This window comes from Henckelia pumila, chromosome 4, assembly GCF_033568475.1.
Source record: "Henckelia pumila isolate YLH828 chromosome 4, ASM3356847v2, whole genome shotgun sequence".
NCBI classification, from domain to species: domain Eukaryota; kingdom Viridiplantae; phylum Streptophyta; class Magnoliopsida; order Lamiales; family Gesneriaceae; genus Henckelia; species Henckelia pumila.
In genome coordinates this window covers 205,513,979-205,526,452 of record NC_133123.1, presented here as the reverse complement: position 1 = coordinate 205,526,452, position 12,474 = coordinate 205,513,979, and the positions used below count along the sequence as shown (strand labels likewise).

The 12,474-nt window shown below is 34.2% G+C and overlaps 1 protein-coding gene across 1 annotated transcript; it reads right to left on the bottom strand.

The window, feature by feature from the left end:
• Positions 1 to 1,876: 1,876 nt before the first annotated feature.
• LOC140865053 (uncharacterized) lies at positions 1,877 to 10,190 on the bottom strand. The gene is made up of 7 exons (XM_073269550.1): positions 9,830 to 10,190; positions 9,500 to 9,611; positions 9,195 to 9,369; positions 3,256 to 3,962; positions 3,031 to 3,177; positions 2,893 to 2,958; positions 1,877 to 2,810 (listed from the first exon to the last, which is right to left on the bottom strand). The coding sequence occupies exons 1-7, from the start codon at positions 10,135 to 10,137 to the stop codon at positions 2,289 to 2,291; spliced, it is 2,037 nt and encodes a 678-aa protein (XP_073125651.1). The 5' UTR covers positions 10,138 to 10,190; the 3' UTR covers positions 1,877 to 2,288.
• Between the last annotated feature and the right edge of the window lie 2,284 nt (positions 10,191 to 12,474).

Below are 12,474 nucleotides of genomic sequence, written 5' to 3'. Positions count from 1 at the left end.
TAAATAATATTAGTTATTATTTTCAAAATAATATTAAATAATAATAATATTTTTATAATAAATAAATAATAATACTTTTTATTAATACTTTTATAAATAATAATAATAATAATAATAATTAATCATAATACTAATAATTAATATTAAAAATATTATTATTAATATAATAATAAAATAATAACATAATTATTTTTATATATATTATAATATATTGTTATAATTATATAAGTAAATATTAGTTTAAGTAATCTAAATAAGGAAAAGATTTGCAAATAAATATGAGAATGGGAAGTGAGAATGATCATTCCATCAAAAATTGAATGGAATGACTATTCCCATGTTCATGGGAATAACCATTCCAATTATTGGGAATGAGCATTCCCATTCCAATACCAAATCAAGCACGGGTATATGGAATGAGATGGGAATGCTCATTCCATTCTCACCTCATTTCCTCATACCAAGCATGCCTTAAGGGGTTGAGGCTTTATTAAATGGTAAGATTCAAATTATCATGTTTTGTGTCCAATTGAAACAAATTAGTATTGCAATTGTCATATAACATGCCCAAAATTTTGTACTTTGTGCCAATGGTCCTCTTGTCAGTTCATTCAATTAGTGGATTACACAAAATCAAAGAACACGAAGACAATAAAATGCATTTAATTTTATCACCATATATCGGAAATCCGAGGGCCAAATATATTAATATTTAAATAATTTTTTAGCTTATCTATAATTAGTTTATGGAGAGAGTTTGAAAAATGACCTTGGTCAACGAAATTTTTTGATTTATGATCTTCCTTCAAAAAAAATTTGCAAAATGACCTTCAAATACAAAGAAAATGCATGAACAAAACAAAGAAAAAAATTGAGAAGGTTATATTTCCAAATCATGGTCAAACAAGGGTTATTTAGTTAAATAAATCCTTAGTTTATGCTTTATTTTCTCAAATTTTATAAAAATGTTCGAATGTATATTTTGCCACATGCTTCTTAGTTTAATGACGTAATCCTCTCACGTAGATTTATTTGAGGACCATGAAGATAACAAAAATCCATAATTGTAATAGAAAAACGATATTTTCAATTTAAAAAAATTCAATTTATATCATTTTCAATCACAATTGCTTTTCTTAATCTTACTCATCAAGTGTATCAATGAATTTGGATGCACAACATGAGGATACCCTCGAACTTTATATTCAAATCTAGTTCTGAACAAAATAATATTCATATACAATATATTATGCTTGAATTGTTACATTTCGTGCTAATAATGACGTTTTGCTCATTTATTTTGTAGTTAAAATAAAACTATTTATAAGAGTTTGTTTCTTATCTCTTGCAGTCTTGCTCATCAAGTGTATCGAAGGATTTGGATACACAACATGACCATGCCCTCAAAATTCATACTTAAAGGTAGTGTTTGAGAGAGCTTCTTAAAAACACTTATCAGCTTGTTCGTTAATAAAAATTTAAAATTTTGTAAAATTTTGTTAATAAAAAGCTGAGAAATACTTCTAAGAAGCTCTCTCAAACACTACCTAAATCTCCATGTTTTGTGTGTGATCTGAACCAAATACAAATACTACCGAATTTTCAATATATTGTGCTAGAATTGTAACATTTTGTGCTAATAAAGATCTTTATAGTGTCATTTACTTTTAGTTACAAATCTTTATAAGAGCTTATTTTCTTACAGAAAAGTTTATACCAGATTCTCAAGTTATGTACCCAAATTTAAAGGAAATAATTCTTAATTTGCATATATTATACCAGAATTTCTATTTTTTTTCCCAATATTGATGATATTTCTAGGACACTACTATTCAAACATTAGTTTTAAATAAACTATTGCTCCAACTAATAAAAGACAAGAAAACTGCACTATTAGAGCAAACAAACATACATTCATCAAGCTAAATCCAAAAAGACTACAAGTTAATATTATTCAAACACCAACGCATCTATTCATTCAAGCAAGATATCAATCCATCAGTCCCCAAAGGGTGTTCAAGTTGATAGAGCAGGTGAACTCTTGACCAAAGGTTAGGAGTTCGATTCTCCCTATCAACACTTTCTTGGACTAGCCTGTCACACAGGATTTGCCCAGTGTGGTTTACCTGACTAACGTAGTTTGTAGGCTATTGCGTTAGTTCGGGGGTTTACCCAGAGCGCACCTAAGAGTAGCGGCTGCGGGTTCCCACGTCACAACAAAAAAAAAAAAAATCAATCCATCAAACCGAAATTGTTTCCACCCTTGTGACATCCGCATAAAATAAATTTTAACCTTCCACGATTGACTTTGTTTTACGTCTTGAGGTGGAACTTGGAGAAGTGACGAATATATTTGATTTTCTCTTTTTCACACGATCAAACCTTGTCATCACATTATTCACAACTGAAGATATAACATTACTGACCGTTTCCACTTGCGAACCAACGACACCACCAACATCATCACTTTCATCTGCATCTCTCGAAGAATCCATTGTGCGAACCTTATTACCTTCCACATCCAACTTATTGCAATTAACACCATCACCTTCAATAAAATCCGCGACAACATCAACATCATATAATTTGTTGTCTCCACCTAAATCTTTGACAAAATTTTCTATTTCATCTGCAAAAAGAACATTCATGCCATTATTTTTTTCGTCATCCAGCTCGCCCTTTACCCAAACACCAACATCATTTGTCCTCGCTCCATCAATTTGACAACGCGTTTGTCTAAGTATTTTAATTTCATTGAGTTGGTCTTCCACAAGTTTCTCCGAACTCCTAATTTTGCATCTTGTATCCTCCTTCATTTAAAAAAAAAATAAAAAATTAGCATCAATTCTCAATTGCAACCTAAAAATACATTTGGTGAATTTATTTGATTACCTTTGTATTTCTCTGTCTCTTACTAATTAACCTCAGTTCCTCACCAAATGGAATTATGTTAAACACCTATCCATAAATAATAATATAAAAAAATTGTCGGTTCCACAATACTAAAAAATAATCAAAAAACGAAAATACCTTAGTGCGAGTTATTTTTTTTAGTAAAGCCTCTGCATCTTTGAATTTTAGTGGCATCTTGCTTTCTCCCCACTTAAACAACCGGGGAAACATACGTGGAGAGCCGGATACTACTCCTAAGGAAGGAACTTTTTCGTACACCCAAGCCTAGATAAACAAAGATACAGATGTAATGATCAAAACATAATTAAATTTTAGTTAATAAAAAAAAAAAAAAAAACTCACCATCATCCCAACAACACAACCATCTAAGTATGTTTTCCTGCCAATCATTCCTTCTGAATCCCCAAGATGTGCAGCAATTTTATCGCATAGAAACCTATGCGCAGTTTCTCCCCATGAATATCCAAAAAAGTTCGACAAATCATCAATATAAGAAAAAACAAACCTAGGTGTCATATAGGTACTTAAAGGAAATACTATACAATTCATGGCAAACAAAATAAACATTCTAACAAAATCGTCCAAACGGGATTCATCATCTGATTCCGCTAATAACAAGAGATTTTTAGAAATTATCTTCCTCGTCGCATTGCTACGCTTCCCTGCAAAATAACGTGATAAAAAAATTAACTTTGTTCGGAGGTCTTGGTATATTGGTTGGCCCCCATAGGGCAGACCAAGGACGATGGAGAACTCAAATGATGTAAAAGGGACCACAATGTTCTTCCCAAATATGAAAGACGAGGAGTCACTATTGAAACTCTTTAATATTGCATCAACTCTGGTACTGTAGATGGAGAGTTTAGGCATTTTCAACCATTTACCAAAAGGAGTACTCATTATTCTTGCTCGTTGCTTGTCATTGAGGTTTGGTTCAAGCTTGTTCATTACTTTTCTAAAATAGGTAGCAGAACATCGTGACATTGCATCTTTTTTGCTCTGTCTATTGGCCTCATTTTCCACAACATTATTTTCTTTTCTAACCATTTCTGCATAAAAAGGAAAAAAAAAATCATCATAATCAATTCAAATACAAACATAAACTTCTAAATTTCGTACAAATGTGTAGCATCAAACTTAGTAACATAAAAACACAACAAAGGAACACGATACGCAAGAAAAAAAAATGGTCATTGAAATCTTCGACCAAGAACATAAACCAGAAATTCACAATACGCAAAAGAGATAAATCAAACAACTAGCGAAAAAAAATCTAGCATTATTCAAAGATAAACCAGCACAGCTCGTATAGAAACCAACAGGATTTGATGAAACTGGCCTAAATTGAATAGATACTAGTGACGATCAAACATACCAGAACAAATCGAACGAAAAAGGCGACAAATTTAACAAAATAATATATAAAACTAAAAATACGGCGGCAAATCGCCAATAAACTACGACGACAAACCACAAGCAAATCATGCATAAACTTGCCAAAATCGCACAATAACCAACGACAATTCGAGAAACAAAAAATCGAACTATTACCAACAGCAAACCAATAATATGCTGTTGAAATCAAACAAAAATAAGTTTTCCTCTAGAATCAATACAAATTCAAGGGAAACCAATATAATTTAAAAGAAAAACTACCACAAATCAAATGAACCAACATAAATCAACAAGAAGTCAAGAACATCTGAAAAGCATAATTTGTTAAGTACAAGACCCAAGAATTCAACCTTGATTCTCTCTTAAAAACATCCTAATAATTGTTATCGATGCCATCACTTGAATGATCGCATACATGATCCCCTCAGTTCAGGGAAGCTTTTTACATGTTTTCGTTAACAATGTGGAACTTGAACTCGTTGTCACGATAACCTCAATAAGTGTCCACTTTATGCAGTAGTCCGAATGTGACTTGTTTAATCACATGAGACATCATGTCTGAATGTTATTCATTGCCTGGTACCAAAAGGGAAAAAAGAAAAAAAGAAAAAAAAAATTTACTTGGTTTTAAACCATATAAGCATTTAAGGCAAATAAGTGTTTCAATTGATACATCAATACAATCTTACACGTATTTGAACAAGGCTACAAAAGTTGTCTGCAAATGTAACTCTGGCTTGATACACGTACCAATAAGATCCACCTTAGATTTTTTTTTGAAGTCCGTCTGAAAATATTCACAATTGTGTTGAAATGAAAACGTTATCAAATACGTTTTTTATTCAATTCCTTGTTTTTCGATTCAGAATTAACTTCGTATGACCACCTAAAACCAAAACATTCACTATCAGAGAGTATTTCATTTCATGTTCTAATAGTAGGCATGAAGTGTAGCATTTTTTTCCTCAAATAAACACATGCATATTGTGACGCAGTGTGTGATCTTCCCACAGAAACTTTCTGTGACTGTCAAACCACGAGGTCCTCCCACTATGTCGAAGTGTGAGCCTCAGAGTCTGACATGCCTATTACCAGCTGTGCTCCACCCAAATAACATGCACATGCTAGAAAATCACTTATTGTCCATAGCAACAATCAGGGATCGGCGTCGTATCAAATATTGTCAGGTTCAGGTTTGCCGGGAAATGACAACCCGAACCTGAACCAAAAATTCGGGAACCTGAAACATCTCGGGTAATTTCAGGTACGGTGTTTCTCAAGTCATTACCCGAGTTTTTCAGGTTCCCAAATTTTGGAATTTTTTCAAGTCATTACCCGAATTCAGGAACCTGAAAAAATAATGACATAGAAGACATTATTTTGGAAAACATTCGAAGATATAGATGTCTTCTGTCATTATTTTGAAAAAATTCGGGTAATTTCTTCTGTCATTATTTTGGAAAACATTCGGGAACCTGACCCAAAAATTCGGGAACCTGAAAAAATAATGACATAGAAGACATTAGCATCAAATTATCTCAAAATACGACAAAATAATAAAAAATATATATATATATTAAACTAATTAAATAATTAAAAAATGACGTGACAGTACACAACTATCAATTAAAGGACACATGCTACCAACTCAATAACTCATTAATAATCCTTTTTTAATTTTTTGATAAAAAATTGATTTTCATATATTTAAATTAGTTAATACATATATCAGAATTTAATAAACTATACCATTAATTTTTTTAAAAATACTTATCTACAAAAATGTAAGAAGAAAAAAAGATTCCAAGTTAGTTCTTATAAACGATTTCTTAAAATTTTGAAAAACATAATAAAAAACCGAAATTACTCATCATGTATCTCTCATTAATTAATATTATATAGATATAATATGCATGGCAATTAATGTAAAGACCATACACCCAAAAAAAATGTTTAACCTTAAGTTACGAATTTCTGTTTCTGCAAAAATCTATATTTTATCCCAGTGTTCATCAAGTCGTCCTCTTGAAAAGGGTCCCAAACTTGACCATTCTCACTAGAGTTTCCCTGGTAAGCTAAACATAACCATAGAACAAACACAATCATGACAAGGATCCTCACCTCCCAAAGAGAAGATTATCCTATTCTCAATCGCTCGTATTCGAAGTGTACTGTCCAATAAAAATCAAAATCAACTCAACTTCAACACGCCTTTCAATTTCTCATCACACAACAGATCCTGTAAAAGAACGAAAACGAAAACAGAGCCAACATACAGAAGGAAGAAGAGTCGAATGTTGAGTGGGATGTGTTGCTGATTGTCATTTGTTAGTAATCTATTGAGATTTTACAAGCAGGCAACAGCCCGGTACATGAAAACACCTTGATCTAGACGAGCAACAAAACTAAAATTCCTTCTCTTTTATGCATCATCAATCCTCTTGAAAGCATCATTTCTTGATAATTAATGTTCAACTGTACAGAAGAACTTCACCAGAGCATTTGGTAGAGGAGGTGTCGCAATGAGCTGATCCTAATTTTTGGTTTGGTTTCGTTTCGTTTCATCTTCAGTTCAGCTAAGCATTAAATAGTCGAAGCATTTTAACATGTCTAGACCTTCAAAATTTGTCTTCCTTTCTTTTTCTTTCGAGATTCTATTCGAGTGGCTGCGTATGGAGTAAACAACTAAATTTCAAGACTGAGACCTGAAAAGCCAGGAGTTATTGAAGCATGAAGCAGTAGCACACAATCTTTGGAGGTTGCTTTGTTGGCAATCCTTTGTATAAAGATTACAAACTATTGACCTATTAATATGCCCGTGCCCAGTTAATCCCAGAATCCAAAAAGAGATTTCTACTTAACTTTGACAGCAAAGTTCAATCACTGAAAAGCGGAAGGCTTTGGCTCAAAAGAAAGGACTCGGGGGATGATTAGGAGACTAAAAAGATGGAACATAAAAGAAACTTCATCCTACTCGATATTCAAGAAGGTTATTAGATGCCATATAAGCCTCTCATGATACCGGGCAGACCCCACGTGCTGCACTACGATAACATGAGAACTCATAAAAGTCGACCAGCTCGTCACAACTTGCTTGACAAGTGATTGGGTTGTGGCCCCTCGACACCTGATACTCGTCTGACCCTCTGAATCTTGCTTGCTCGTGTTGACAGCCATAAATGTTTCACATCCGTGGTATCGGCCAAAATATTACCTGCATGTGCAGTAGAGGGTAATGAAAAGCAGGTTGCGTCTTTATCAACTAAGGGAAAGAAAGGAACTACAAAATGATGCGGCATTTCTTTCTTAGGTCATCATTGACACCAACACGAAATATTCCTGGAAGTTAAGGAGCTCGTCCCATTTACTAGATGAGTGCCTGAGTTGTGGCCCCTCGACAACTTCTACTCGTATTACCCTCTACCTCGCATGCTCGGGCTATCAGCCATAAACGTTTTATAACGCTTACATCCGCATCTGGGCCAGGATATGATTGAGAAGACACTTGTGGTTTCAAATTTCAATACAGCGCATTTAAAAGTAGGTTGCATGGCATGGCTATCAACTAGGCCGGGAAAGGAAGGGACAGCAGAATGACGATTGACGTGTTGTTTCTTAATTAGGCCATCATTGGCACCAATAGAAAATATCCATGGAATTTAGGATATCCTTATGCACCTAAGAGCTTTTCCGCAGGAGGAAAGGTGTATAAATAGGAAAGCCTCTAGTTATTTAATTTTTTTTCTCGAAGCCATATCTGACCTTCGTTCAACATTTTTTCTTCATAATTTAATGCAAATTCTCCTTTACATCACTACCATTGCGAGAATGCTATTGGGGAAAAGTGCAGCTTTTCAAATTATTCATTCTCCTTATTCTAATTAGCTTAAACCACAAGGATATCACGAATTTCTTAACTAAGGGTCCAATGGTTCATTCAGCGGCATTACACCATACTACAAATGAACCATCATACGAACCAATATTGACATCATCATCAGTTATTCCATTATACATTATGGTTCATCCGACTTGGAAAACTTCAGATTCAGGATCTCTTCAAAGGAAACCTAGTTTTATCTCCTCTTATCATTTAACCCCACAACCTTAAATAAAGATGATACCCCGGTAAGGCAAGGCTTCCCATGATATCACCAAACCCGAGTGATTAGCGAAAGCCCGGGTGGAAAGCTACTCCCAGGTAGGGGAGAGCGGCGAGAGGACTTATTCACAGGGAAGTTGAGATCTGTGTTTCGAGGTATGGAACCCGGATGGCAGCATTGCCAGAGTTAGTAGATGAAAGCCAGGTTATCAGAGAGACCGGGCTCATATGGTTTTAGCGGTCAAGAAAGAGACACGTCGTCTGAACGTGGTTTGACTTTCTCCACAGAAAAGTGGCTCAGAGACCACGTTGTAACGGCATGGGCCTCCCCAGAAAATACGGGAGCCATCATTTCGCATTAAATGTTGTCACCTCGCATTTAATGCTGTCAGACAACCCATACCATGTAATCATTCAAGCTTCCTTGAATGTCATCTATAAATACCAGGTCTTCGGGCCTGGCACTTCTTTTCCTAAGCCCACTCTATATATTTTAAGCTGACTTAAGCATTATAGTGGCGACGCCGGAGAACCCTCCAGCACCCCACTTACGAGTTCTCTTGTTTCGTGTGCGCAGAAAACACCCAAAAGCAAGAGGAATTTAAAACTCGCATAGAAAACAACCCGGGCTCTCACCCACGCAGCACCCGGGCCATAAACATTTTTATGATCGTCGCATCAAAAGATAAGAAATCCAGGGTCAACATGATTAGCAATTAACATGAAAAACTATTAGATGCATGCAGACGAACAAGAGGAATTTAAAACTCGCATAGAATTGTACCTCTGTTTTCATCTGGTGGCCAAACGTGCTTCAACAATTCTTTACTCATCTGAAATGTTTCAACACTATCAGAACCGAAAATTCGGCGTAGAGATTCATCACACAAGATCCGTCTCCTGTATTTTGGATCTTGCAAATTCTTCTCTCGGATATATTCCCAAACTTTCTTCACAACCTGACGGCAGAAAAAAAACAAAAGATCATGTCACAAACGCTTATTTGTTTTCACCCAATTCCCATGATAGAGGAACAACTTTATCAGCGGACAAGTAAATGGCAATAATCACCCTCGGGCCTCGGCTTACCTCTGTCCAAGATAGCTCAGGCACCCCAACAAGTTTCTGTAGTTGTGGAGAAAGGACACTAAGTTTAAAGATGCCCGCTCTATTCTTTTCCTTTGCATCCATAACCGTAAACCTACCAGATGAATATCAAATGATACGATAAATGACAACTTACATGAAGTTTTTGAGACAAACTTTACCGTAACACTAGCACAGTACAGCAGGGGTATCAAAAAACAGGCAAAATTTTCGTTCTAATTATTTATTATTAACTATATTTTCTTCGTTGGGACAATTTCTTTCCCAAATGAGCCGTTTGTAGCGCCCAATAATAGAGGAAATTTAGGGTACCTCCTCTTTCTCCGGCAAATCTCATAATCGTTTCTTTTCTTTTCTTTTGCTTGACCTCGATCACATGCACTCTGATTCTCTACGACGCCGTCACTCACACTCTCATCCACTTCTCCTGTCTCGCATTGCGGAACAACACTTTGGAGGAAAATGTCGATTTGTTGATTGATGAAGGCTCTGCGATGGTACAAATCGACAGCAAACTCCTCCTCAAGACGGCGCCGAACGGCGGCACCGGTGGTTGTTCGTTGGTCGGAACATCGGACGATTTCTCGCAGCCGACACAGCAGCTCGGAGTCCGTGAGCATGGCCGGATGGATCACAGTGTCACAGTGTGTGTGGGAAGCCCAAAAACATGACAGCTAAGAAAAACTAATGGCAAAGTTTTGGAATTAATTATGTTTTTTTATTTGTAGAATTCAATTACGGGAAATTTGAGGTTTTGGATTATTATGATTATCTTTTTTTTTGCGGTTTTAATTATTTATTTATATATATTGTCAAATTTTAATTTTGATTTATTATGTTTTTTTTATAATTTTAATATTTTTTTATGTTGGACTGATATCACAATATTTGTAGTTCTCACCGGCGTTAATATATGTAGTGTTATATCAGCAATCCATAAAAAAAAGATCAAAATTGTCAAAATCAAAAGACGTATACTGAAATGTTACAATATAGAATATCAAATCGCAAACAAGCAAACATATATGACAAAGAAAAAAAAACACTTTTTCCTTCAATTAAATATGTTCTCAAAAACAAAATTAAATTGTTAATATATTTTTTTATATGTGAAATGATAAATAAATTCTTAACCGCAAACACAAGTTGACTATCAGTCCCCATGTTAGAATTTATGAGTTCTCGCTCTTTGAAAAATCTCTGTCATTTCTTCCAACTCCCTATTTCAGTTCAGTTTACTAAAATGTCCTCAATTCCATGTAAAACTCAACACTACCCTCTGATTTTTTTTAAGCATAAATGTGAGAACGATCATCTTGTACTTTCCTTCGTTCTTGTTGATTCTCCCCAACCCTCTCCCTCAATCTCTTTGTATGTCTGTGTCGACTTGAGCTGAAAAATGTTGTCAATCTTTATGCTCTCATTGTTTCAAATAATCGAAGGTTAGATTTTCGATTTGAAATTTCTTACTTTTTGGCCGAGAAAAGACTGTCACAGCTTGCTGTAATGAGGTTGTGTTTAAAAATGTTCAATTGAGCTATTGTTTAAGATTTGTTATGATTTAGTGGTTGCGTTAAATTTTCGTGCACTGTGTGCATTTTACATTTTACAAATTTTCTTACCAATCTCAATTTTCCCATTTGTTAGTGGAAATGTTGTTCATTTGGTGGAATTTTGTGATAGATTAGTTTATATTCCTTATTGTTCTTGATTATAATTATTTAATTCCAAATATTCTAGTTTTAGTGTTGTATTATTACTTATATATTGTGATTTGAAATTCTTGTTTTTTTAGTGTTGTATTCCAAATTTGGTTATTAAATTTGTTATTGTGTACTATTTTTGTGTGTGTAATGTGTTATAAAAATGAATGTATTATTATTCGATTTCATTGTATTGAATATAATTTGTTTATTTGTAGTTTGAAAATGGAATCTGAAAGTGGGCTTTGCAATATTTTTGTTTTTGAGTTGTTGTAAATACAAGAAGCGGCTTTTTGTGATCTCAATCTTTAATGTGTATAGCTTGATGAATATTTTTGTGAGACTGGGCAAAAAATATGCAAAAATTTCTCTCGAATCCATGATTCTTCAATATGTAGTTAGCTTGATGGATATTTTGTGAGCCTGGGCAAAATATGTGCAAAAATTTCTCTCGAATCCATGATTCTTTAATACTTTGCTCTACAACATAAGATGCTCGTGTACGATGATGATGATGATGTCCTGAATATAACTCATCTTCATATATGTGTGAATCTTACGATGATTGAATTGAGGGCAGAGAAAACAAACGAGCATCTCAGCAACTTGAATGATGTGATGTAAAATATATTTACTTTTTATTGGACTTTTATATTCATGCTTTGGTAATGTTTTAGTACTCGTTTTAATAACAAAAAATGAAAGAGGAAATTTTGTATATTGTTTTGTATATATTATTAATTGATTATTTCTACTTTGTTTTAAATTTCGACACTTTTATATTAGTTTTTGTAGTTATTGTTACTATTTATATTATTGATTTTATATTAAACTAGTAAGGGTTGATGAGAAAGACACGCTTTCGAGGAGTGCTAACGAAGTTAAACAGGCCCTTTACTCCAATACGATAGATGCCTGGATTAATTGCATTCGTGGTGTAGGACAAACATTCCAGGGTGGGCGGCTGATTTTATGAAATGTTTGAAAAACTATTTTTTCAGTATCATACGTTCATTTGTGTATCTTAAAAATTACCGTGAAAAGGTTATTGTCGTTTGTAGTGAAAATACATGTGGTTGGAGAATTTATACTTCAAAACATAAAGCAGACAATCTTTTTGTCATCCAAAAATGTAACCTGCAACATAGTTGTGGTGAGAACAATCTACATAGCAGAGTGCATCCTAGGGCAGACACATATTGGATAGCGAATGTTGTGAAAGAAAAATTGAGATGAAGACCCTCTTATCGTCCT